Source organism: Perognathus longimembris, chromosome 20 (assembly GCF_023159225.1).
Source record: "Perognathus longimembris pacificus isolate PPM17 chromosome 20, ASM2315922v1, whole genome shotgun sequence".
NCBI classification, from domain to species: Eukaryota; Metazoa; Chordata; class Mammalia; order Rodentia; family Heteromyidae; genus Perognathus; species Perognathus longimembris.
This window is the reverse complement of record NC_063180.1, coordinates 18,372,270-18,399,663: the sequence shown is the minus strand read 5'-3', so window position 1 is coordinate 18,399,663 and position 27,394 is coordinate 18,372,270. Positions and strand designations below refer to the sequence as shown.

General features: G+C 51.5%; 1 protein-coding gene across 3 annotated transcripts; it reads left to right on the top strand.

Moving 5' to 3' along the window:
- The first annotated feature begins 935 nt into the window (after nt 1-935).
- On the top strand, nt 936-27,373 carry Hnrnpul1 (heterogeneous nuclear ribonucleoprotein U like 1). 3 transcript variants are annotated; one of them, XM_048330039.1, is made up of 15 exons: nt 940-1,490; nt 4,846-4,971; nt 7,689-7,842; nt 9,931-10,004; nt 11,203-11,342; nt 14,498-14,597; nt 15,694-15,806; nt 17,399-17,665; nt 19,019-19,141; nt 19,233-19,361; nt 23,743-23,911; nt 24,314-24,598; nt 25,160-25,446; nt 26,270-26,461; nt 26,791-27,373. In XM_048330039.1, exons 1-15 carry the CDS (start codon nt 1,193-1,195, stop codon nt 26,905-26,907), a joined length of 2,574 nt encoding a protein of 857 aa, XP_048185996.1. In that variant the 5' UTR covers nt 940-1,192; the 3' UTR covers nt 26,908-27,373. The 3 variants fall into 3 exon arrangements, with proteins under 3 accessions (XP_048185997.1, XP_048185996.1, XP_048185998.1); XM_048330041.1 differs by having other exon boundaries at nt 1,245-1,384; XM_048330040.1 differs by lacking the exon at nt 4,846-4,971 and having other exon boundaries at nt 936-1,490.
- Nucleotides 27,374-27,394: the final 21 nt, after the last annotated feature.

Here is a 27,394-nt window from a genome sequence, read left to right as displayed (position 1 = left end):
TGAGGATGTCGGGGTTCAGAGGACTTCAGGGGTTGGGGCTGTGGAGATGGGGTGCAGCGCGGCAGCGACCTCGGGAGGGCGGGAAGAGCCAGCGCCCGCGAGCGGGGAAAGGCGGGGTGCAGGCTGCCACTTGCTGCACAAGTTTTTTCTCGTTCTCAGTCCAAGCCCCGTCTGCAGCCCTTCAACACTCTGAAATGGAAAAGTTGCTGTTGTTTAAAACATGAAAAGCAATTGGGTTTCTAACCCATACTGGGCAATAATACGACTTAAAACTACTCCCTACGTTTTGCAGTGGAGCTTAACTAGGAACAGAAAGGAAAAAAAAAAGTCGTCCGCAGAATGGCCAATCCCGTTAGCTTTTCCTAAAGCGAGCACGCTACACCCCCACTAGTGAGATAAAACCAGAACTGTGATTGGTAGACAGCTTGTTTTGAAACCGCCCTAACGGCAAGGGGCGGGCCCTCGGTGAATTCATTTTTATTTCCGGTTTCTTAAAGACAACAGGAAATAGAGGTTTTTGACGGACTTTCCGTCTGCCCCTCCTCACTCCCACACACACATTCGTCCTGCTCCAGCCCCGCGATTTGATTGGTGCTAGTGATTTTACCCGCTCAGACTTCTCAAGGGGCGGGAGATTTAGACCAATCAGAATGGGCGTTACAGAGACACTTTAAATTGGATGGAAGGACAAGATAAGAAAGGCATGGGGGGAAAGGGAGGGTGGTGCTCGTTCTGAAATCTCATTGCTAATTGGTCCAAATCATTACTCTCTATCCCTCATTTGACATTCGAGCAGCTCGCGCGCGGACGCTAACCAATCAGTATGCGCTCCGCCTCCTTCCTTTTCCCGCCCTCCGCTCCGGGCTGCGGCTTCGACGTAGACCAACGCTTCCTCTTCGGCAACTCTTAGAGCCCTCTCCCTGTTATTTTTTTTGAAAGCCACACTTTGATTGGCTGAACCTCCGGGTCCGCGCCCGTTGCCCTCGCGCACAGGCCAATTGGCACCTGTGTAGCATCCTCCCGGGGCACGGACGAAGGGGGGGGAGGCGGCGGCCATCTTGAGCCGCTGCCGCCATTGGAGTGCCCCCCCCTTCTCTCCCCCCCTTTTGCCTCTTGACAGGAAAGGTTTAAGGGGGGAATCGAACCCTGGGAGGCCGGGCCGGGCTCGGGGGCCGCCCCGGGGGCCCGGGCCATGGATGTACGTCGTCTGAAGGTGAACGAACTTCGCGAGGAACTGCAGCGCCGCGGCCTGGACACTCGCGGCCTCAAGGCCGAGCTTGCTGAGCGGCTGCAGGCGGCGCTGGAGGCCGAGGACCCCGACGACGAGCGGGAACTCGAGGCCGACGACGAGCCGGGGCCGCCCCCCGGGCACCACAACGAGGAGGTCGAGACCGAGGGGGGCTCCGAGCTGGAGGGGACCGCGCAGCCACCGCCGCCCGGGCTGCAGCCGCACCCGGAGCCCGGCGGCTACTCGGGGCCGGATGGACATTGTGAGAGTGCGCGGGGCGGGGGGCGGGAGGCCCGGAGTCCGGGGGACGCGGGAGCCCGGCGCCGGAGGTCGGGGTCGACGGATCGAGCCCAACACCCGCCGCTTGGGGGAGAAAAGAATCAGGGGACCTGGGCCTCGGGGACGATCGGGCGGATCGAGGGCATTGGGTGCGGTGGTGGTGATGGGGTGGGGGGGGATCCAAGATTGGCGGGGTGTCTTGGGGCATCGATAAGCTGGGGACCCTGTGAGGCTCGGAGACCGGAAACCGCTGTTTCTGGAGCCGGAGAAAGTCGGAAGGACTAGCCTTTTTCATTTTTCTTTTCCAGGGGGTCTTGAGAAGGGTTCTTGGACGTGGCAATCTTTACGTTTGGGGGTGCTCTGGATTTGGGGGGACCTTGTGTTTCTAGAGGGCCGGAGGAGAGAGAGTTTTCGAAGCTTCCTCGAGTTTGCAGGCTACGGGGAGTTACCTGGGAATTGTGCGCTTTGGCGTTCTGGGGTGGGTTGGTGAGGTTGTCAGTGGTTGCAGGGGGCTGAGCGCGCTTAGTGTATAGCTGGGGATCGGTTTAGGGGGATGTTTGCATTCGGGACTTTCATTGGACTGTGGGAAACTTGCATCTCTCTTCCAGGGCAATGGGGGGGGGGAGCAATTTTAAGGGATATGCCATTTGGTTGGATATTGGGTGCTGGGAGATTTGGGGGACTGTTCAGGTTGGCTTTCTGAAGGAGATTCAGGGAAACTTTGGTGTCAGGCCAGTGAGTGGCTGGACAGGACAAAGGACTTGGGGGACCGATACCTCCGTGGTTGTTGCAGAATAGGCTTGGGTTACACTGGATAGTGAAGGATGGATGGGGGCAGAAATCAAGTTGGTGGTACTTCAGGTGGATTTTTGTGTCCAGCAGGGGAAGAGTGGGCAGCTGGGCTTGCACATATGCCCCAGGGGGAAGCTCGTAGGATGTAGAAATAGAAAGGAACCCTGTTGACTTGGCTGAGGACCTCCCTGAGGTGCCAGTGGGAGGGGAAGGGGGGAGTGCTTCTGGGGCTGAATGCTTCCAAGAGAGGGCTCCTGGGTCCCCAGAAGCAGTTACTTGTGTGCCCAAGAGAAAGAGGCCAGGGGAGCAGAAGGGGTTCGAGCAGATCTGAGTCCTCTGAGGAGAGAGGACCCTAGTACTGGGGGGAATAGAATAACGAGCTTAGAAAGGGCTGCCTGATTCTGGCATCCAGGGTTTGTGGTGTTTCTGGAAAAAGAGGGCCCTCCCTGGAGCTCCAAGCTAGGAGACCAAGGAAAGAAATGAGGTCACAGGAGGAACTTGGGATTGCCATTAGGAACTGACTTGTTCAAGAAAGATGGGATCTCCTGGAAGGGGCAACCTGAGTGTCAGTTTGGGGTGCCCAGAAGCCACATGCTGGGAATTCCCGTGGCAGAGACCTGTACCCTTCCACAGCAGTGTGGCCTGTAGATATGTTTGTCTAGATAGAGCTCAGGGACCCTGGCAGGTGCAGCGAGGGGAGGTCTCCCTCGACTGACTGGCTGCCAAAAGGGTCTCTGGAAGGTGAGTTCCGTACTTCAAAGCAGACTCCAGACCCTGACTCACTGTGTCCAGTCTGGTTCCTTGGTAGGCAAGCCACTTTACTTCTGTGAACCTGTTCCCTTGTTTGTAAAATGGTTACAATAATGACCTCAGGATTGTTACAAACTCATACCAGGCCTACCTGTCATTAGAAAGGGGATGGATTCTAGTGGAGAGCCCCCCCACCCCCAGATTCTCCAGGCAAAGCTGCATCTGTGGGTGGGTACAGGAGAGATTTGGTGGGAGGGGAGAGGCTTTGTGGGGAGAACACTGCTGCCTGATAAAAGCAGAATTTGAAAAGGTTTGAAAGGGCCCTGTGTTCCAGTTAAGGAGATGACTTTTTCCTCTCTGCCTTATTCTCTGTGACAAAAATCCTTTCGGCCCCTCATGTCCCCCTGCAACTTCCCTTAGTGTTCGTAAACAGATACTGTAGCCACGTGACTTGGGGCTTTTCTCCCTTTGGACTGTACCTGGTTTGTACCCAGATGTACTTGTCCTCTGAGAAAGGATCCAATCAGTTAACTAACTAGTGGCAAGAATAGTCTCTCCTTGCCTGTGGTTCTGCCTGGCCCCACCTGGCAGGGGCCATAGCAGTGCACCTAGCAGCAGCCTGCCCCTGGGGCCCATTGCCTGCACATTGCCATCCAAGTTTCCAAAAACTTCTCTCTGGTTTGTCTGCGAGGTTCTCCTTGAAACATCTGGTCTGGTGCTTTGTCCAGTCCCACTTCTAAGCTTTCCCATGTGTGCTCCCAGCCCAGGAATATTCTGGGTTCACATCCGTGAGTCATTGCCTACATCCTTTGAGTTGAGGCTTAGGTTCCTTTCTAGGTCCCTTTCTCAACTCTTGGTATTGCTAGCCCCTGACACAATCAAAATGAGTTTATTTTGGTATAAAGATCTGCTCAGACCTCACTGGGGCACGCTGGTCCTCTGCTGTGTCCTGGGTCTGGTGTGATGCATATGCTTCTTGAATAATGTTGCCAGTCTTGAGCTGAGTTCCTTCCTCCTGGTCTTTTCTGACCTAACTCTAGCTCTGCTAACAGCCCAAAGACACACACCCCTTGGGTTTCCTTTTGTTTCTTCCAGCTGAAGTGGCTACCCTTTCCCCTTTGCCTTTGCAACTGTTGTCAGTTCCAGATTCTTAAAAGAAGTTGGTTCACACCTGTGATCCTAACTACTCAGGAGGCTGAGATCCGAGGATCGTGGTTCAAGGCCAGCCCAGGCAGGAAAGTCTGTGAGACTCTGATCTCCAAATAAACTACCAAAAGAGCTGGAAATGGAGCTGTTGCTTAGTAGTAGAACACTAGTCTTGAGCAAAGAAGCTCAAGGACAGAACCCAGGCCCTGAATTCAAGCCCAAGGACCAGAACCAAAAAAGAAAAGTTTGGCTGTACCAATGGGGCTTAGGACCAGTGTGTGCTCTGAATATTTTTAAGCTTGTACTCTGAATGCCAGTCCCTGAGCACTGCACCATCCAGAACAGCTAGGGCCTCTGGCTTTATACCAGGCTCCCTGGAGTGCCAGATGCCCACAGAACTGGCGTTAGGGACTTGAGGCCAAGCTGGGCCCCCGGCCTGACCCCACTTCTCCACTAGAGTGGTTATGGGTCTGTTGGGTTTGCATTCTGGGTTTCTGTAGGGCCAGGTTACAGGTATGGACTTGCAGCCTTTGGAGAGGTAAACTAGAGTCGCTTCTTCCCCTTCTGCAGACTGTCCCGCATAGTAAGGCCGTCTGTTAGTCCAGGCCTCCAGTAGCACCCATCTAACTGCCTGCTTCTCTTGTCTTAAGATGTCATGGACAATATTCCCAGGCAGAACCAGTTCTACGAGACCCAGGTCATCAAGCAGGAAAATGAGTCAGGCTATGACGGGAGACCGCTAGATATGGAGCCACCACCATCCTCCTATCCCCCAGGTAGGAAAGTCCTGGGCTGCCTGATGGAAGCCCAGTCCAAGTGAGACTGTGCCCAGCTTGGGCAGTTTTCTGGCTTTTGTCACTGTGCTATGGTTTGGTTTGACTTTGAGGGAACGTTTGAACTCAGGACAAATGTTAACTAAATAAGTGCTCTACAGCCCCAGCCACATCTGCTGTTTGCTCTAGTGGTTTTTGTGTTTTTAGTTTGCTTTGGTTTTTTTTTGGGGGGGGGGGAGGGGAGGTTGGCAATGCTGATTTGAACTCAAGACCTCCCACATCTAGGCGGAAGTACATTCACTGAGTCATGCCTCCAGCCCTTTTAGGGATAGTCTTGCTTCCTGCCCAGGAATGTGATGTGCCTATTGTGGGCCTTCTATTATAGCTGGATGACAGGCATACAACTGTGCTCAGCTAGGAGGTATGAAGGGGTTTTGTAAACTTTTCTGGCTAGTCTCTTATAACAGTCCTGTTCTCAGCCTCCCAGGAGAACTAGCATTAGAGGCATAAGCCATTAGCATCCCTCTGCTTTATTTTTTAGATTAATCTCATACTTTTTCTTGGGTCCAGCCTTGGATTGTGATCCTCCTATCTCTGCCTCCCAAGTAGATCATAGTCATGTACCAGAATGGCCAGGGTCTTGCTAACATTTTTCCCCAGGGCTAGCCTAAAACTGCATTCCTCCTGTGTCCTCCTTTCAAGTCATAAGCCTTCCCATGTGCAGCTCTGTTTGGTTTTTCAGGCAAAGAATTCTTGCATACTTGATAGTGTTGGGAAAGGGGACTGTTTATGATGTCCTTTTAGGTTTTAGAACCAGTACCCCAGGGCAGTACTTGAAGTTAATACTTGAGTCCTATTTAGAATGTCACAATGTGGAAGCCAGAAAGCCTTGTAAACCCAGCTTGGTATCCTGTGTTCTGAAGAATAATTGTCCTAGGATATTACTGCTCCTTGAAAAGGGTTCTTTAGCCAAATGTATCTAATCTATCTTGGAGATTAGAACATTAAAAGCTTTTAAGAAGGGGCTGGGGATATGGCCTAGTGGCAAGAGTGCCTGCCTCATATACATGAGGCCCTGGGTTCGATTCCCCAGCACCACATATACAGAAAATAGTCAGAAGTGGCTCAGTGGCAGAGTGCTGGCCTTGAGCAAAAAGAAGCCAGGGACAGAGCTCAGCCCAGAGCCAAGCCCCAGGACTGGCCAAAAAAAAAAAAGCTTTTAAGAAGTCCTAGGTTAAAGTAAACCTGGTGTCTCAAACATGTACCCTGTTACCCCATCAGCTAGAACCCAGCTTCTCTTGTTTCATAAATTGAGTTGGTGGCTTCTACTGCAGAACTGAAGCGGGCGCTTAAAACTTTTCATTGTATTTACTTAATTTGTTGGTCATAGGGCTTGAACTTAGCCAGAGTGCTGTCCCTAAGCTCTTTTGCCCAAGGCCAGCATTCTGCCACTCTGAGCCACAGCTCCATTTCCAGTTTCCTAGTGGTTAATTGGAGATAAGAGTCTCACGGGACTTTCCTACCTAGGCTGGATCTCAACCTCCTAGTAGCTGGGATCATAGGTGTGAGCCACCAGCACCTGGCTCAGAATGCTACTAGAAAATGACAGAGCCTGAACTTAGGTCGCTCCCCACCTCCATCCTTGATGTTGTAGCCCCAGGGCCTTTGTTGTTTTAATTTGGTTTTTGAGATTGGGTCTTAGGATGTCGCTCAGGCTGGCCTTGAACTTGTGACCCTCTTGAGCCACCCAAGTGCTTAGTGAATCTAGTTGATTCTAATTCCATTTGGTCCATCCACAAGTGAAATCCCCTGGTGTTTTGTGTGTGTGATTCAGGATGTTGATGAATGGAGGTTATACTGCAGACTTGTATTGAGGTCTGCGGCGTGTGGGAGCATCTGGCCAACGTGGGTGTTTCCTTTTAGCAGCAGCCATTCACCAGGGGTCTGCTCCAGTAGCCATGAAGCGATCTTCAAGATGACCAAATATCACTGCTGTCGTGGAGACCAGGAGCCTTGATGCGTCCATAAAAGCTGAGGGGGGGGCCACTGGGTGGGCTTTGGTAGAGTGCTGAGATGAGCCACAGCATCAGGTGTGGGGTCGTAGAGCGAGAAATAGTGCAAGGCTGAGTTCATGATTTAGTTAACTGGTTTTTGGAGTCTCAGGCTGGAGCTTTGTCATTCCATGAAATGTTAGCCCTCCTTGGTTTATAATGTGACTTAATAAGGTAGTTCCACCTTTGGGATGGCTAGGCTGCAGACCCTCCCTTTTGGAGTAACAAATGTCTAGTAGGGCCACATTGTTAGTAATTGCGCTTAGTAGGGCCACAGTGTGAGCAACTGCACTTAGTAGGACCACAATGATCTCTCAAGTTCCCCTCTTTCCTCTTGTCAGACTGAAGGCACTGCGTAAGGACTACAGTATAAAGATTTTTGGGGTGGAGAAATTGGAAAGGGTGGGTCAAAGCCTCTTAGTTTAAGGTGTTCCCAAAGGCACATAACAAGCTTGTCCTCTGTAGTGCAAGGGTGCCCCTTCTCGGGAAGCCTGAAAGTCCACTGTGTGACTGTCAGCCTGCCTCCTTCATTCCTCCCTGAGGCCGGGACAGCCCCATCCTTCAGCAGGAGTCAGGAGTTGGCCAGCCTCTCCTGGAGTAACAGGGTCAGAAACATAGTAGCTGAGCGCTTTCTGGGTGTCTTGACCATCTGACTTGTCCTGGCCATAGACTTAAAGACGGAGATGAAGCAAGAAGCACCCCCCAGCTTCCTCCCACCTGAAGCATCTCAGCTCAAGCCAGACAGACAGCAATTCCAGAGTCGAAAGAGGCCTTATGAAGACAACCGGGGGCGTGGCTACTTTGAGCACCGAGAGGACCGGAGGTGCGTGTAAGGGACAGCGGCTGGCTCTTCTCCCCACACTTGGTGCCAGACCCAGCTTCCTTCAACTTTCTCCTTCTCTATTTCCTCCTTGCTTCTCACCTGCACATCCAGTTCCAAGTGCCCTACATTCTTAGCTGTGAGATTGTAGCGCACCTCCTCGGCCCTTCACCTTAGTATACCCCTGCTGGTCCTGGTTCATCTGTATCCCTCCAGTGAAAGAACTTTTTTTAATTTTTGTTATTGGTCATGGGGATTGAACTCAGGGCACTGTCCTGTCCCTGAGCTCTTTTTGCTCAAGGCTGCAACTCTGCCACTTTGAGCCACAGTGTCACTTCTGGGTTTCTGGTGGTTCGTTGGAGAGAAGAGTCTCACAGATTTTCCTGCATGGGCTGGCTTTGAACCATGATCCTCAGATCTCAGCCTTCTGTAGTTAGGGTTACAAGTGTGAGCCACGGCACCCTTGAAAGAGCTTTTCCAATCTAAACAGTGGAGTAGGGACATGACAGACCTAGTACACAGCTAAGCCACAAACTCCTGAGAGGAGTAGCCAAGATGCAAGTGAGTTTTAAGGGCTTGCAAGAGGGGGTGGGCTCTGCTCTAGCCATTTCCCTTTTCCTTTTCCTGACAAACCCTCTCCCCCTCATCTCTCTCCCTCCCCCCTCTCCTTTCCCTCCCCCCTCCCTCCTTCCTCCTTGGGCTCCTGTCTGAAGCCTGTTCTCTTCATGGCAACCCTTCCCCTGCTTGGGACTTCATCTGACACATTATATTTCCTGCCTGCGGAAGTCCACTCGGAAGTCCACTCGCTCGCTAGCTTGTTAGAAGGGGCTTAGTTGCTGTGCTATAAGACAAGTTAGGACACACAGAGCCAAAGCTGCATGGGTTCTTTCCACTGTTCCCTACCAAGCAGAGGTTGCAGAGGAGCTACTTGCTGATGGCTTTAAGATATGACAGGCTGGCTGGGCATGTAGCTTAGTGGTAAGAGTGCTTGCCTAGTGTGCATGAAGGCCTGGGTTCAGTTCCTCAGCACCACATATATAGAGAAAGCCAGAAATGGCACCGTGGCTCAAGTGGTAGAGTGCTAACCTTGAGCAAAAGCATTTCAGGGACAGTGCCCAGGCCCTTAGTTCAAGCCCCAGGACTGGCACCAAAAAAAAAAGATATAGGCACTTTTCATGCTGGCTTCTAGCTGGCCCTGGACTGTCAGGGCCAGAAGCCCTGCATGCCAAAGAATGCCAGTAGCCAGGTGGGCTTGGGCAGCAGATCTTGCACACAGCAGATAGAGCTGTGCAGGCTGGGTGTTCAGCCACCGCCTTGCACCCCTCTCTTCTCTGCAGTCAAAACTAGGAGTGTTTTAACAAGATCCTTTTTTTAGCGTTCAGTAGGAAGATAATCATGTACATAATTGAGGACACCGAGGGAGACTGAAAATGTGGGTCATAGCAAAGTCCTGTCCGATGCAGGATTTTAGGAAGCCAGGTATAAAGGCAGATGTTAATTCCTGGGGTTTGCCCAGGCTCTTGCCCTCACCCTGCCTGGGGCACCCTAGGCTACTGTGGTCCATAGTCAATGGCAGCCAAGCTCTGAGGCAGCCCCGTTAGGCCAAGGGCATGGATCTGCATCTTGGGGTGTCTAAGAAAGCTCCCTATATGATTGTGGTGCCTATCTCTAACGGAGCACCCCCTCTGGCTCTGTCCCTGCCCCATGAGTTCACAGTGATTGCTTTGGGGCAAATAGGGTTCCAGAATTCTTTTTTTTTTTTTTTTTTTCTTTAGCCACTCCTGGGGCTTGAACTCAAGGCCTGGACACTGTCCCTGAGCTTCTTTTGCTCAAGGCTAGCAGTCTACCACTTGAGCCACAGTACCATTTCTGGCATTTTCTGTTTCTGTGGTGCTGAGGACTCTAACCCAGGGCTTCATACATGCTAGGTGAGCACTCTACCACTAAGCCACATGCCCAGTCCCCAGAATTCTTTCACTAAACTGTAGAGTCCATTGGGGGGACCACGCATGAGTCACCACAGAGGCTTTTATTCCCTCCCCTACACTCCTCCAGCTGTTCTTGAGTGACTCAACCCTCCTCCCAACACAGGGGCCGCTCTCCTCAGCCTCCTGCAGAAGAGGATGAGGATGACTTTGACGACACCCTTGTGGCTATCGACACATGTGAGTCCTTGGGCTGCCACCTTCCCCCGCCCCGCCCCCCCCCCCCCCCCCGACTTCAGCCAGTGCTGGGAAACTGTTTGCCTGGCCTCCAGAATCCCCGGCAACCATGGGGAGACATTGCTGGTACAGAGGGGAGGCAGCTTAGGGGACGTAGCCTTAGCAGGTCATTCCGCTTCCCTAGGTGTCTCTCTGGGAAGGAGACACACCCAGAGGGCTTTCAGTGAGAGTCCTCTGAGAGGCCAGAACTGCCCTGTGTGTGCCAGGGGTTGCCATCTAATCAGCAAAGGAATCTGAGTGCTGCTGGGGAAACAGCTCAGTTTCCATCAGCCGCTCAAGTTCGTTTGTGGTGAAACCTTTGAGCATGAGCCTGGTCTGCCCTGGGCTTTGCCCTAGCTCCATTGCTCTCCACAGCACCAGCAGCTTCCAAGCCAACTGCATCCGAACCCGGAGCCCTTGCAGGAGTGAGAGGTGGAGGGCGGGGCAACTGAGCACACAAGCTCAGCGAAGCGGAAGCCCAGCAGTTGAGTGTTTCCTGAAAGCGCACTGGCCGTGTGCTTTGGGAAGAGGTCAGAATGTCTTATGCCTAGTCTCATCACAGGCTCTCAAAAGACAAAGTCTACCCAGAGTAAAGCCAGCCATTTTTGAGCATGATAGGGAGTTGTGGTCTGAGAGGGGGTCTGAAGCGGTAGAGTGCAGCCTCTGGAGAAGGAAGAACATGTGGGCAAGGTGGACAGGCAGGGCTTCCTTCCTGGGGGGCTCGGTGGGAGATGGGGAGGGAGCCGGTGCTGCCCAGGGCATTGGTCTTGGGTGGCATTGTGTACATCAGAGTCACAGTTTTGAACCACTGTTGGCCACAGAAATCTGGCTCTGCACAGGAAGGTGGTGGGAGAGGATGGTGCTGGGGATTAGCTTTCTTAGCCTCTAAAAGTCTAAATTTGAAAGTGCTGAAATGAGTAGATATTGCTATCAGGGACATTCGTCTGCATTTCTCTTGGAGCCCATTATTGGGCTCCACCAGCGGAAGCCCCCTTCCTATAGGGTAGTAGGGGGCTCGTGCGCACTAGTCCAGACTTTAATATTCAAAATGAGAGTGGTTCGAGGGAGTATTGGTTGCCTGGAATGCTCCCCAATGATGGATTCTGTTACTCTTAACAAAATGTTAAAAGCATTAGTCGATTGCAGGCTTTTTCGTCCACAGATAACTGCGACCTGCACTTCAAGGTGGCCCGGGACCGGAGTAGTGGCTATCCACTCACAATCGAGGGCTTTGCGTACCTGTGGTCAGGAGCCCGTGCCAGCTATGGGGTCAGAAGGGGCCGTGTGTGTTTCGAGATGAAGGTAAGTGGGAGCAACAGAGCAAAAGGAAGGACAGGAAGCAGGTCCAGCCATGTAATAGCCTGCTGGAGCATGTACCCAGCCAGCCTAGTGAGGATGTGTTTGTAGAACTGGGAACAGGGAATGTGAGTGAGTGGGACACGGGGAATGACCTAGAAGCCAGGCATGGTGGCTTGTGCCTGTAATCCTAGCTATTCAGAAGGCTTAGATGTGGAGAATGGCAGTTTAAGGCTAGCCCAGGCAGAAAAGTTCACTAGACTCCATCTCAACGATAACTAGCAAAAGAGAGGAGGAGGGAAAATGATGGGACAGTGTCACTAGACAAGATGCATTGTGTAAATAAATGGACATGTTAAAATGGTGGGGAAAAGTTCTATGAAAAATGTCTACAGTTTTTACCATAGCTATATTAGTTAAATGCAACTAGCTGAAAAATGTTCCTTGTAGAAATTTCCTAGGGACAAATTTCCATTTATTTAAGCAAATGGTATTGAGTGTGTTTGAAAACTGAAATCAATATACTTCACTAACTCGATGATGTTATAAAAGTTCATCATAAAGAGTTCATCACTGACAAACACCAAACAAAGCAGAATTCCAGATATATATGTTAGTTAAGTGAAAAACACTCCTTACACTGGGCACTACCGCTCACACCTGTAATGCTAGCTCTTCAGGAGGCAAGGTCTCAGGATCTAGATTCAAAGCCAGTCTAGGCAGAAAGGTTGAGGAGACTCCGTCTCCAGTTAACAAAATACCAGACTGGAGGCATGGCTCAAGTGATAGAGTACTAGCCGTGAGCCAGAAAGACAAATGAGAATATATGTAAGACCCTAAAATTCAAGCTACCTATAATAGCAGCACCCCCTCCCCCTCAAAAGTTTTGGATTTTTAATCAGATAGTGCTCTTATGGTACAGTAATTCGCTTTGAAAGTGTGCAGATTTTTCTCTTTTTGGTATGGCTCAAGTACTGGACCTTAAGCTCACTGGAACCCAAGTGTTAGGTCCCATACTGACCCCCACCAAAAAAAAAAAATCATTCACTAAGTGGCATCTTATGTGCCGTTTAAGGAAACTGCCAAACTCTACAGTGCTTTTTCTTTCTTGGAATCTAAGGGCTTTTGAACTTGACAGAAAGAAAATGAATGTTTGATGAGAACAGTCTAAGTGCTCAGTGCACAAATTTACTGTTTTCTCAAATACTGAGATAGAGTGGGCCAGGATGTTCTCATTTGTCATAATAAAAACGATGAGAGACTGTTTTCCTGAGAATTGAACTGAAGCTTCAATTGTCAAGTAAGAAATAGACCTATAGAGAGCCAGAAACTCACACTCTTTCTTCCAAGGAGTCTCTAATAGAAATGTTGGGAAAGGCTTTTTGTAGTATCTATGAATAGTTTTAGGAACAGATATTGCCACATCAGACTTGAATCTTAATACCTCAAACTCAATAGCTACATAGTGCCCTCACCACATCAACTGTAAGATGGATTATTAGTTCACAGTTGTTAAAATATTCTCCAGGGCTGGGAATGTGGCTTAGTGACAAAGTGCTTGCCTAACATGCATGAAGCCCTGGGTTCAATTTCTCAGTACCATATAAACAGAAAAAGCTGAAAGTAGTGCTGTGACTCAAATGGTAGAGCATTAACCTTGAGCAAAAGCTCAGGGCAAAAGCACCCCAGGCCCTGAGTTCAAGCCCTAGGACTGGCAAGAAATTAAAAAAAAAAAATGCTCCAGCCCATGAAATAAAACTTTCCAAAAGCCACAATAAAATGGGTAGGTATATTAAGTAAGCAGTTTGACCTCAGACGTAATTAGCGTCACAGTCAAAAGGTGCCCCCCAGGGGCTGGGGATATAGCCTAGTGGCAAGAGTGCCTGCCTCGGATACACGAGGCCCTAGGTTCGATTCCCCAGCACCACATATACAGAAAACGGCCAGAAGCGGCGCTGTGGCTCAAGTGGCAGAGTGCTAGCCTTGAGCGGGAAGAAGCTAGGGACAGTGCTCAGGCCCTGAGTCCAAGGCCCAGGACTGGCCAAAAAAAAAAAGGTGCCCCCCATACTTGTTTTACTAAAAACTGTGTCTTGGGCATTACTCCCCAGCAGTGCATTTGGGCCTGCCTGTTCTCTAACTTCTGCCTATAGTTTGTTTTAAGATTGTAACCAGTGTCTTGATGGTTCTTTCTTCTTGCAAATGTAAATGTAAAAAAACAATGTTGCATTGAGTTTCCTTGCATATGTACATACTTGCATGCATGAATGTATTCGTAAGGTAAACTAGAAGTGCTGGCTTACAAAGTACTGTTTGAAGGCTGGGAATGTGGCTTAATGGTGGAGTGCTTGTCTAGCATGCATAAAGTCCTGGGTTCAATTCCTCAGTACCACATAAACAGAAAAGGTTGGAAGTGGCACTGTGGCTCAAGTGGTAGAGCATTAGACTTGAGCACAGAGAGGCCCAAGACCAGCAAATAAACACATAAGTAAAGTGCTGTTTGATGTTGCTTTTGTGGTGCTGAGGATTATACATAGGGTTTCATGCTTACTAGTCAGGTGCTCTACTACTGAGCTACCCCTCCCAACCTGTGTTTAGGTTTTTTATTGTTTTGTGCTGCCAGTGGGGCTTGAACTCAGGCTCTGGGTTTCGCCCCTTGAGGGTTTTTTTGTTTTTGTTTTTGTTTTTTTGCTCAAGACTTGTGCTCTACCACTTGAGCCACAATTCCACATCCAGCTTTCTGGGTCGTTTACTTGAAGATAAGAGTCTCATGGGCTTTCTTGCCTTGACTGGCTTCAGACTGTGATCCTCCACTCTTAGCCTCCTGAGTAGCTAGGATTGTACGCATGAGCCACCAGCTTCTTTCTAATTTACTATTTTGATAGAGACTGTTAGGTTGCCCTGAAAAGACATTTATCTTCCTCTCAAATATTTTGACAGTTCCATTTCCCTGGAGGGATTAAAAGTGAAAAGTACCCACATTTGAAATACCCCTGGCCTGCATGCTCTCGTTCCCCTCAGAGGGCATGGGCACTTCAGAGCCTCTTCCCCAGCCACGGTAGCCATTGCTAATTGGTTAATGCCTAATAAACTTCCCTCCTATTTCCTCATAACCCACCAGCTTCCAGAAACTCCATCATGAGCCTGTTGTCTTTTGTCCTCAGATCAATGAGGAAATCTCCGTGAAGCACCTTCCTTCTACAGAGCCTGACCCCCATGTTGTCCGTATTGGCTGGTCCCTGGACTCTTGCAGCACCCAGCTAGGTAAGAAGTCAGCCAGGTCCTCCTGAGGAGAGAGCATTACCCCTGCCCCTGGATCCTCATGGCTGCCGAGTGTCCCACCCAGCATCGGGCTCAGAAGCATAAGTTCTGCCTGTCCTCAGGCTGTCTGGCTTCAGTTGGAAGGGCCAAAGTTCTAAAATAACCCTTTTATGAAAAGATAAGAAGAAAATACAAAATTGTCTTCAGAAAACTATTCCCCTTCTTTAAAAGGAAAGATCAGTTTCCTGCCCTCCACATAATACTGAAAATAAGTTCTTCAGCCTTGTGTACTTAGCCCAATCTAGGCTGAAAGTCGAACAAAGCTGGCGCACCATGGTAGTCCTACACACCTGTACTCCTAGCTACTTGCAAGATGAAGATCAGTAGATAGGACTATAGTTCCAGGCCAACCCTAGAGCAGAAGAGGCAGTTGGCCATGAAACCCCCATATCAGTCAGTAAGAAAGCTGGGCACAGTGCTGTGTGGCTATTACCCCCAGAGATATGAGGAGGATGAATAGGAGGATCACAATCCATATTGGCCCAGGCAAAAAGCGAGACACTAGAAAGCAAAAGGAGTGGGGACATGACTTAAGTGGTAGAGTGGCTAGCAAGCACAAGGCCCTGAGTCCAAATTCTAGTACCACCAGGGGAAAAATAATGATGGGACCACAATGCTTTTTATATTTGAAGACAAAAATCATCATCTTGAGTTTTAGTAAATTCAGTCACCCTTGTCTTTGGAGATTGGGGGATGAAAGGGTTGCAAGGAAAGCCTTCATCACCAAACTTCATTTGGCTTGGTGTGTTTAAGAGTGCTTGATCAGGAAGCAGAAGCTGATATCAGATGCTCTGCAGAGAAAGAGAAAATGTAGAAGAGAAAGAAGGAAGTGCTGGAGTGGAGGAGACTGAGCCAAGACACAGCCTTTCCCTGTGCCATTCCACATGCACTCGGTCTACTAATGCCTTCTGTTCTGGGGTACCGCGGGGGTATTATCTCTGGAAGAGCGTGAGGACTAACGTATGGGAAAGGCGCTGGCTTACACCTGGGAACCATAGCCGGGGGAAGGTGGACTCTCCCATGCCTTTTTCTTCTTCAGGTGAAGAGCTTTTCTCCTACGGCTATGGAGGCACAGGGAAGAAATCTACCAACAGCCGCTTTGAGAACTACGGAGACAAGTTCGCAGAGAACGATGTGATTGGCTGTTTTGCAGTGAGTGCTGGCGCCGCATGCTGCATACCTTCATGGTGGGGGGGAGCATAGCCAACCTCATGGACTTTCCTGCCTGGGATGGCTTCGAACTGCAATGCTCATACCTCTAAACCTCCTGAGTAGCTAGAGTTACAGGCGTGAGCCACCAGTGCCCAGCTTCATCTTGTACTTTAAATGGCAGAAATCAGACTTGTATTTTTGCTTCAGCTTGCCAAGTTTTGAGCCTCCTTAGCAATAAACCTCTCTCCTGCAGCCAGAATTATCTTTCTAAAACAGGTTTTGGCCAGACCCCTCACTTATTCAAAACAAGTCTGGTTGAACTTCGCTCACTTGGTAAAGGTCTTGCTAGAAGAACCTGGATTCCATCCCCAGTTCTATCCCCCTACCCTTCAAATAAAACCAAAAAAAAACCAACAACAACAGCAAAAAGTTTTGTTCTGCTATTAGCATCAAGTCCAAAGTAGAAGTGGCTTGGAGAGCCCTTCATATACTGAGGAGAAAGAAGGGAGAGATTTTCCCCATCACTCCAGCTCCTTACAGGTAGCTCAGTGCCTGGCACATTGTGGACATAGCTCATAATCACTTGTTGATTATGTTTCAACCAAGTCCAAGAAAATCCTGTGCAATTGAACTTGTCTAAGGCCACATCCATTAAACCACAGCAACAAACAACTGTTGGGCAGATGGATGGGTGGATGGATGGATGGATGGATAATCTTCTATGCATGGATGGATGGATGGGTAGATGAGTGAGTGAGTAGATGGATGGATGATCGAGGCAGAGACGGATAACTAGATATAGTCACTGCATTGTTTTCCAGCTGTATGCGAAACTTCTCTATCATGTTTCTACTTTAGCCTGTCTGACCCTGTGTTCTCTCGTTTGTATGTGCTATACCTCTCTCAACTCAGTAGTCCCTCCTACTTCCCAACTTGCTTCATTTCCATTGGTTGCTCACACTTGGCTTATGGGTTGGTTCCCTCCTCAGAGACCTTTGCACTGGGAGGGGATCTTACTGAAAGACAGTGAAGTGTCCTTGTCTGGCTTCCAACTGGTCCCTGGCCTCTGTGCAGCTCAGGTCACCCCCCCAAGACCTGTGGACGAGGATAAGTGGGATCTCAAAGAATGTGCATTGCACACGGAGATGTGTGCATTTGCAGAGATGGACTTGGCTTCCTTCCTCTTTCAGCTTTGCACACCTCCCTTGTCAGTACTGAGGTCAGGGTAGAGTGCCTGTCTGTTCAGGCACCAGGCTCTGATGCTTGAAGCATCCGAAATTATTTATTCACTTCCACCTGCTTCTCTTGAGCTGTTCCTTGGTGTTGTCCAACTTGTCTCAGTGTCCAGGGAGAATGGTCTTAAGTCTGGATAGCGGGCCACATTTTCCCTCTGTGTCACCTTCCCGCTCTGTGACTCCAGGGCCTTGGGTTTTCTTTAAGTTTATTTGATTGCATTTGGTTTTTGAGACAGTCTAGCTATATAGCACAGGCCGGCCTCAAACTTGAGATCTTCCTGCCTCTGCCTCTGAATTCAGAGATTACAAATAGGCACTACCATGTCTGACTCAATCTTTCTCTCTTTTCTCTCCTAGGACTTTGAATGTGGAAATGATGTGGAACTTTCCTTTACCAAGAATGGAAAGTGGATGGGCATCGCCTTCCGGATCCAGAAGGAAGCCTTGGGGGGGCAGGCCCTCTACCCGCATGTCCTGGTAAAGAACTGCGCGGTGGAGTTCAACTTCGGTCAGCGGGCAGAGCCCTACTGCTCGGTCCTCCCAGGGTTCACTTTCATCCAGCACCTTCCCCTTGGAGAGCGGATCCGGGGCACCGTCGGACCAAAGAGCAAGGCAGAATGTGAGGTGAGTGGTTTCTTCACCAGAGCCACCTTGTGACCAGAAGAAGCATGCTGGCCAGGCGCGGTGAAGGAAGACAAGCGGGCCACGTGGGTGACTTTGGGGCAAATGGCGTCTTCTCCCAGCTACTCCAAGAAGGGAGGTGAGAGTGTTGGTGTAGCTTATGCCAAAGAGGGAAGGAAGTAGTTACACTGCCACCTTGATGGGGCTGAAATGAGTTTTCTAGAAGGTTTTCCTCGAAGCCTGGAGATTGTACTCTGCCCCCAGTGTTCTGCAGGGGCTTAAACAACCCAGCTCTCCCACCGAGGCTGCCTAGGAGCAGGAAAGACACATGGCCTTGACTCCTAATGCTACCCTGGTGACCTGTTTCTAGATCATAAACAGTGCCTTTCTTACAGTGGTTTATTTTTCTGCTAGAAAAGAAAGAAGTTGCTGGATACTGGTAGCTTACACCTGTCATCCTAGCTACTCAGGAGGTTGAGGTTGGAGGATCCTGGTTCCAAACCAGCCCAGGCATTTGGGAAGTCCATGAGACTCTTATCCAGTTAACCAAATAACCAGGAAACTGGATATGGTGCTGTGGCTCAAAGTGGTAGAGAGCTAGGCTTGAGCAAAAATGCTCTCATGGACAGCACCCAGGCCTTGAATTCAAGCCCCATAACTGACAACAAAAGAAGAAAATAAGTTTACGGGGTTTATCTTATTCTTTATCTTTTTTTGTATACTCATAATTGAGATCTTGTAACTTTTGCCTTTTCAGTTAGCATTTCTTTGTGTGCTTTATCTTCCTACAGAAAACCTTTTGTTTTTACAATGAGGTCTGGCTGTGTTGCCCAGGCTAATCTTGAACTCCTGGACTAAGTGATCTTGCCTCATCCTCCCAAGTAGTTGGACTACAAGCATGCACCAACATACCTGGCTTTGAACATCATTCTAAGTGGCCTCAGAAATGAATCATTCTCCTTGTTGGACACTTAGGTTCCATCTAGTGTTTGCTGGGTTCCATATGGCCTTGTAGGCATAGCTCGGGCTCCAGTTCACCTCCACCATTGTGCTACTTTTCCTGCCCTCTCCGTGAGCCAGTTCCACTTCGTGGCCCTTCTCATGTTCTCCTTGTTGGAGACTGCTTGTTGCCTACTGGCCAGAGTCTGACCTGGTGGTGCTCACCCAGCACAGGCCTTGTGCTGAGAACTGAACAAGCTTTGTGTGTTTGGGTCCTGGTAGCTCTTCTATGAAGTAGAGTCCCTTACCACTTCCATTTTCCAGAAGCAGTCCTGGAGTCCACAGTCCCTAGCAAGCCATGGCACTGTGTCTCACTGCTGCTTTTGATAATCTCCCATTCTTGTCTTGTCATTGTAGATTCTGATGATGGTGGGCCTGCCTGCTGCCGGCAAGACCACATGGGCCATCAAACATGCAGCTTCTAACCCTTCCAAAAAGTACAACATCCTGGGCACCAATGCCATCATGGATAAGATGCGGGTAAGGAGGGCCTGTGACTCAGCTCAGCCACCGCGCGCTCACTGGCTTCTCCACCCAGGGCCCCTCACTTCTCACCACCTCCTGCCCACAGGTGATGGGCCTGCGCCGGCAGCGAAACTATGCTGGCCGCTGGGATGTCCTGATCCAGCAGGCCACCCAGTGCCTCAACCGTCTCATCCAGATCGCCGCCCGCAAGAAACGCAACTATATCCTCGATCAGGTATTTGATTGAGGGCAGGGGCCCTAGCTTCCACGTGGGACTTTCCCTCTGCTCCTTTCCTCTTCTCCCCATAATGCTGGAACGACCACACTACTCAGAGGTCAGCCATGCATGAGGCTGCAAGTAAACAATGCTCTGCAGGGGGCCCAGCCTGTGGGTGGAGTTTGGAGCCATGATCCAGGCCTCTTTGGGGGGGGAAGATTGTAGGGCTTGAACTCAGTGCTTAGGTGCTGTCCTTGAGCCTCTTGTGCTCAAGACTAGCACTCTACCACTTGAGCCACAGCACCACTTCCAGGGTTTGGTTTTGTTTTTGTTTTCCCTTCTGCTCATGGGGCTTAAACTCGGCCTAGGCACTGTTCCTGAACTCCTCAGCTCAAAGCTAGCACTATACCACCTGAGCCACAGCGCCACTACTAGGTTTTCAATGGTTAACTGGAAAGTAGAGTCTCACAGGGCCTTTTCTGCCTGGACTTTGAACTGCGATCCTCAGATCTTAGCCTCCTAAGTAGCTAGGATTACAGATGTAAAGCCACTGGTACCCAGCAAACCTTCTTAGATGTGAGCCACAGAGAAAAATGGGAAAGATGAAGGTTTCTGAGCCTGACAGACTAGGGCTTTGACACCCAGCTCTACCCTTTCCTGGTCATGTGCTTTTGGCACTAACAATCTTGTGACTCGCAGTCTCATGGGCTGCTCATTGGAGTAGGCTCACCCACCCAGGACCATGTCATTTATACCCTAGGTGTGGCCCAACTTGAGGTTCAGCAGTTTGGAGTTTGGCTAGCAATATAGTTCTTGGTTTTCAGCATTCCCCAAATGGTAATGGATCCCTGTCCCCAAGTAATGACGTTCACATGTCCACAAACATATCCTGTGGGCTTCCCCAGATGCCAGGGTGGTGCTGTGAACCCGCCTTGCCTCCACACTACGAACCTGTGCCAGCGCATTGGTAAACAAATGCCTGCCCTGAGGACCTGACTCCTGGAATTCTGAAGGGCCTCGAACCTATTGAAGGCTTGGGAGGAAGGCCTCTCAGGGCCACGTTGCCTTTACGTGGGCTAGAGAACCCTACCCTGGGCAGCTGGGGGCCAGTCGGTCAGAGTTACTCCTCTAGCTCAGCCCCACCATTAACCAGCCTGCTGCTTCACCCTTCTCCCTTCAGAGACTTACTTTTGTCCTGAGCGGCCAAGTGCAGATATTAACACCACCCTGACAGTCTTCTTCTGGATTTCCTAAAAAGAGTTGCCAGCCTGGCTGGTTTTCCTCAATTCACTGCTAAACCCATTTCAAACCTGTGGCCCAGGGCTGGGCATGTGGCCTAGTGGTAAAGTGCTTTTATACATATACATACACATACACATACACATATACATATACATATACATATATACATATACATATACATGAAGCCCTGGGTTCAATTCCTCAGTATCACATAAACAGAAAAGGCCGGGAGTGGTGCTGTGGCTCAAGTGGTAGAGTGCTAGCCTTGAACAAAAAGGACCTCAGGGACAGTACCCAGGCCCTGAGTTCAAGCCCCAGGACTGGCAAAAAATCACCCTGTGGTCCAGTGGAAGGGGTTTCGGGTCAGGGAGATTGTCTAGTGGCCCCGTCCAGGCGCCCCATCTAGGATTTCTGTGGCGCTCTGGCACACAGGACCAGAGCACTGTGAAGGCTCTCCAGCTGGTGTTGGTTGGTTCAGGGATAGGGCCTGGGTTGTACCAAATGTGCCCATGCTCTTCAGGGATGCTGGCTCCTAGGGCAGAACTGTGCGAGTCAGGTGGTCCAGTCATGTGATCCAGGCCAGTGGTGAGGCCAGGCCCCTAATCTTTGAAGGTGAGGAGGATGGTTTTCAGCTAAGGCCGTTTACCATAGCTAGGCACAGAGTCTCATTCATCAGAGGCTAGATTCCAGGCCGGAATCTATAAACCACTCCAACCTGAAATAGTCTTGACCTGTTTGGCCTTGGTCCCTAAAATGGGTTCCAGAATTCTGTGTATGAGAAAAAAGTAGGTGGATGTGGACGTGGATGTTGAAGGTTCAAAGCAGGCCCCAAGTCAGCTTTGCCATGAGGAATAAGTTAATGCATAATTGTTTCCTGGGCTTGACGCCATTTCTAAAGGGGAGGCCAGAGCCTCAAGCCCATCCTTCTGGAGGCCCAGCTAGTTGACACTGCAGAAGAGGAACTTTCCTCTACCCGGCCCTGTCCCCAGAGCCTGCAGCCTGCTCTGCTCTCTGTACTAGCCAGCTCTCCCTTGCATTGCTGGTCCTTTGCCTCTTGAAGCCCACACACACAAACCCACCCTACTTACATCAGCTCTGCTCTGCACCCGGTCCTGTTAAGTGTGACAAGGGTTTACACATAGGCGGACTATGGTCCTGTCAAAGAGCTCAAGGTGTCAGCCAGCCAGCCACTGTGCCTGCTGTGTCCTCCCTTACCCTGCCACCCACCAAAACCAGCTGTGCAGTTTCTTGCCTAATTCTTGGGTTAGCCATGGCCTAGAGCTGGGAGACCCAGACAGCCTGGACACACGCTCTCTCTCCCTCTCCCTTTCTCTTGCACTCTCTCTTCTTTTCTCTCACTCCATCTTCAGGCAGGGTGTGACTGGAAAGGCTGAGCTTGTTGTTGGCTTGTTTCCTGGCAACAGGCCCTGGTGACCACAGCTGGGCCGGGTTGGCCCCCGGGCTCTGACCTCACTGTGTTTGCTGTGGTAACAACCGCCAGCAGCTAGCAAGTCTCTCTCCTTCAGGAAAGCCAGCCACGGGCACTGGTGCTGGCACCATGTCACTCCCTTCCCCTGTCCCCCAGAGGGCCTCTGGGCCTCTCTTCTGTCTCCTTGTTGGGATGTTGGAGAAAAGCTGACTCTTGCTCAAGAAGTGGAGTTGGGCTGAGAATGTGGCTTAGTGGTAGAAAACTTGCTTTGCATGCACGAAGCCCTGGGTTCTATTCCTCACCACCATATAAACAGAAAAGGCTGGAAATGGCACTGTGGCTCAAGTGGTAGTGTTAGCCTTGAGCAAAAAAAAAAAAAGCCAGGGACAGGGCCCAGGCCCTAAGTTCAAGGACTGGCAAAAAAAGGAGAGTTGTGAGGAGGAAAGTGGGAGGGGGACTTTACTTTCTTCACCATTTATGGCCTTTCCTAGGCTCACTGATGGCCCTGGGTGCAGTGCCCCCACTTGGGGAGTTGAGGGTTGGAGAGGAGCTCACCTCCCTGCCCCACACATGTGCCTGGACCAGGATCTAGTTGGCTCAGGAAACATTTCACACCTTGGCCCAGATGTCCCACATGCTTTGCTGGAGCCCCTGGCCTGCTCCTTAGATCCTGGAAGAGGATCCTTCATAAAGCTTCACTAGGCCTAGGAGCCTGTGACAATGTTCCTTCTGCTGGCCATGTGATCAAATTTCACTCTATGTTGACTTCTTCCCCCTGTCACATGTCAGAGCCACTCGAGCTTTCCGGATAGGATTCACTAGTTGCTTGGCTTCTGTTGGGTTACTGATTTGGAATGGCCCTGAGCGTACATCCCTGTAGGGTCAGGCTCTGCCTCCAGCCATCTGAGGGAGTGTCAAGTGAGGTTTGGCTGTAGTATCAGCCTGCTGCAACTAGAAACTGAGTCCACAAGCCCTGTGGTGCCACACATAGACTGTGGTCCCAAAGAACCTGGCGCTGTGGCAGGTGTTCCTCGGTCACACGCATGTGTGCTAGAGCACTAATCTGTGCCAGCACCTGCTCAGGAGGAAGGCAGCAGGAAAGCCACCCATATCGAATGGCCACACATAACTGTAACGGCATGCACTGTACACCAGCACGCAGGAGACTGACGCTGGTCAGCCTGAGCTTCAGATCTCCAAAGGAAAAAAAGTTTCAGGAGAGTGTGTGCCATAGAATTCTGTTTATGTCTAGTGCCACACAAGTGTGGAAGTGTGCCAAAGAAATTCAGTTCAAGGCTGGGCATTAGGGCTCATGCCTATAATCCTAACCACTCAGGAGGCTGAAATCTAAGGATGGAGGTTCAAAGCCAGCTCAGGCAGGAAAGTCCATGAGACTTTTATCTCTAATGAACCACCAGAAAACCAGAAGTGGGCTGTGGCTCAAGTGGTAGAGTGAGTTCAAGCCCCACAACCAACAACAAAAATTGAGTCCAGGTTATGTCTGGGAAATAGGACTGGCACTAAGTGGGAGAGAGATGAACTCTATTCCATACTTGGGGCTGAGTTTCCCATGAGCACGTAAAGCACCTTCAGCATCGAGAAATGGAGTTGTGGAAACAGGACGGAAAGGCAAAGCCAGCCATAGGCTGTTCCCATCACTGCTCTTTGTAATTCCCATGGAGGGAAACTGCAGGGGGAAACCCACCTTTCCTCCTTTCCCTGCCACAGACAAATGTGTATGGGTCTGCTCAGAGACGAAAAATGAGACCGTTCGAAGGCTTCCAGCGGAAAGCCATTGTCATTTGTCCCACTGACGAGGACCTGAAAGACCGAACAATAAAGCGGACGGATGAGGAGGGGAAGGATGTTCCGGACCATGCTGTCTTGGAAATGAAAGGTAGTAGTGACCGGCTCCCAGTGTCCTGCAGAGAATGGGCTCCTGTGTCCCTGCCCACTCTGGTTCCTCTGTGGACTTGCCCTTCCTCTTGTTTATACTGGGTCTGCAAAAGGGTTTTCAGATTAGATGGGTTCAGGGAGAAGGCAAGAGAGCCTTGGGTGGATTGATAGACAATGCCTCAGTTTCTCAATAACAAGGGACATGGCCTGGGTCTCACTCCCACATAAGGCCACATAAGGGGTTTGGGGGGCTTTTGTTAACCTGAGGGTTGGGACCCCATCTTAACTCTTGTCTCCCTCACTGTCCATGCCCTCTCCCCCCACCACCACCACCACTGGCCAGCCATCAGTACCTCTGGAAGGGATGGCTGCCAACGGGACTGACCTCCCCTCCCTTCCCTAGCCAACTTCACCTTGCCCGACGTGGGCGACTTCCTGGACGAGGTGCTGTTTGTGGAGCTGCAGCGGGAGGAGGCGGACAAGCTGGTGAGGCAGTACAACGAGGAAGGCCGCAGGGCTGGGCCGCCCCCCGAAAAGCGCTTTGACAACCGAGGCGGCGGCAGCTTCCGGGGCCGTGGGGGTGGCGGTGGCTTCCAGCGCTATGACAACCGGGGCCCTCCCGGAGGCAACCGTGGAGGCTTCCAGAACCGAGCAGGCGGCAGTGGTGGAGGAGGCAACTACCGAGGAGGTAAGCGCTGACCCCGCACTGCCCAGCTTCTGCTGTGGAATCGGGCTGCTCTGGCCTTATTCTGAAGCCCAGTGCCCACTCATGTGGCCCGCTGCCCCTCCAGGGGTCCTGGGGCCCCCTCAGGACCTGGCACAGGGCCAGGGTTACAGAAGTTCATTTGCCTGAAGTCTCCCATGTCTTAGCGCCACTGTCTGTGCTGTGAGGCAAAGTATGCCCTGAGCCCTGCCCCCTCACAGTTCTGTGCCAAACACCTTAGTAGACCCTCAGTTAAGCTACTGGGGACTAAGCCAGGGTCCCCACCACAGATCAGAAAGGACAGGAAAAGAAAAGGCTCTGAGGCTGGCCATGCACAGCCAAGATGAACAGGACGTGACTACTGTGTCCTTATGCCCCCAACCCCACCCCAGGCACCCCGTCCTGCTTCCTGGCCCCTCTTCCCAGCTCATTCCATAACTGTTGGGGTGTGTCCCCCCCATCCAGCCCTGGCCCATGGTCAAGGTCACCAGGAGCCCTATGGTGCACCCTGGGAATGACAGGCTCTCTCCTGGGTCTCCAACCCAGGCTTCAACCGCAGCGGAGGTGGTGGCTACAACCAGAACCGCTGGGGTAACAACAACCGGGATAACAACAACTCCAACAACCGAGGCAGCTATAACCGGCCACCCCAGCAACAGCCTCCACCCCAGCAGCCGCCACCCCCACAACCACCGCCCCAGCAGCCGCCGCCGCCACCCAGCTACAGCCCCGCACGGAACCCCCCGGGGCCCGGCAGCTACAAGAACAGCAGCATCCCCGGCTCCAGCGCCAACACCAGCACCCCCACCGTGAGCAGCTACAGCCCCCCGCAGGTGAGGGGTGCCCTGGCCTTCTACATGGCAGGGGACTGACTAATCGGAGGGAATTGCTCGCACGTGCTCGCCTCCAGCCTGCCTGCACCTGTCCTCACCTTACATCCTTCCTCCACGCAGCATGCTCCATCCTGGGTGGTGGGTCCCTGACCCCATTTGGTAGAGGGCCTTGGGGTCAGTGAGTACCTTGTCTGCCCCACACCCCCAGGCTGTGCCCACAGTGCCCTGGCTGATAGTTCTCGCCCTCCAGGCCTTGCCTGGCCCCTGAAGGGCTGGAGCTAGGGAAGTTAGAGCTCATTGAGGCCTAGCACTGCCACTTGAGCCACACCCCCAGCCCTTTTCCATTGGTCATTTCCGGGGTGGGGTCGGCCTGGGCTCCTCCTACTTGTGCCTCCCTGAGTTACTGGCCATGACAGGTGCCATAGCACTGTAGCTCGGTGGTGAAGGTTTGGGGATTAGGTTCTGTGACCTTGGCTCAGTGATTTCGCCTTGTTGAGGTTCCAGTTGTTGGGGCTCCACAGCTGGCTGACATCCTTATGCTCCAAAAGTCTCTACTGTCTGCTGCTGGCATTTATTGAGTGCCTGGTGTTCACTGGAAACCCAAGGCAGTGGTAGGGGCTAGGTCTGTGGTGGTCTTTGTTTTACAGAAAATGAAGCCAACTTGGAGTGAGGCCATGTTCCTTGTTCCCCATAAGTCATAGGGCTGAGGGTGGAGCAGAGCCGTAGCCCCTAGGCCTCTGCTCCCCAGCCCTGTCCCACTACCTCTGAGCTGACCCCCTGCAGTCCAGTTAAGAGCGTTTCACAGATTTGCTCTTTCTTCCAGCCAAGTTATAGCCAGCCACCCTACAACCAGGCAGGCTATGCCCAGGGCTACACAGCCCCACCGCCTCCACCTCCGCCGCCACCTGCCTACAACTATGGGAGCTACGGCGGCTACAACCCGGCCCCCTACACCCCTCCGCCACCTCCCACGGCACAGACCTACCCACAGCCTGCCTATAACCAGTATCAGCAGGTAGGTACAATCCAGGGCTCCCCTTAGCCCTAAAATGGTGGGCAGTTTACTGGCCTCAAATAGGCCCTTGTCTAATTCAGCCAAATGTAAATAAATGTATCTGCACTGGCTGCCAAGGAACTGCCCTGACCCAGGCCCCCACGCCCACCACAGCTGTTCTCTCCTTGCTTTGAATACTGTGTCCAGCTCTGGGCTGGCCAGCCAGGCGGTCCCTCAGTGCCCCCGTGCAGCATTGGCTCAGTTGTGGGCCCTCCCATGGTGCCCACATGCGGGTGCTGGGGAAGAGCGGGTGCTGGGCGGAGCTCAGTGTGCCCTTTTTCTGTCTGCAGTACGCCCAGCAGTGGAACCAGTACTATCAGAACCAGGGCCAATGGCCGCCGTACTACGGGAGCTATGACTACGGGAGCTACTCGGGCAGCACACCCGGCGGCACCAGCACACAGTAGCACCAGCCTGGGCTCCTCCACCAGCGCCTGCCTGCCTAAGCGACCACCTGCCCCAGTCCTGCCCACTCCCGTGGGTCCTGGTCCAAGGCCGGGACGTCCTGGGCTGCCTTCCTCCAGAGGGGACGGGGCATCGTGAGCCGCCTTCCTTCAGAGGGGCTTCTTGCCCCTCAGGCCAGGCATTTTTCTCTGGATTCAGATAGGCAACAATGACCTTTTATTTTCTGTTGTTTCCCTCTACTTGCCCTTCTTCCCTCCCTCCCCCAGCCCCCATCTCTTTTTTGACTAGAGAGTACCCCTTCCACCTTGGTCACAGTGACTGGGGGGGAGGGGGGCCTGTCCGCTCCCTGAGCCCCACCCCAACCCTCAGCCTCCCAGCCCAGCCCCTTCATGCAGTTGGTTGTAAATTCTTCCAGGAGCTGTTTTACTGTCTACTTTTCAGGATTAAAAAAAAAAAATCAAAAACTTTTAAAAAAAGTTTAAAAAGCAA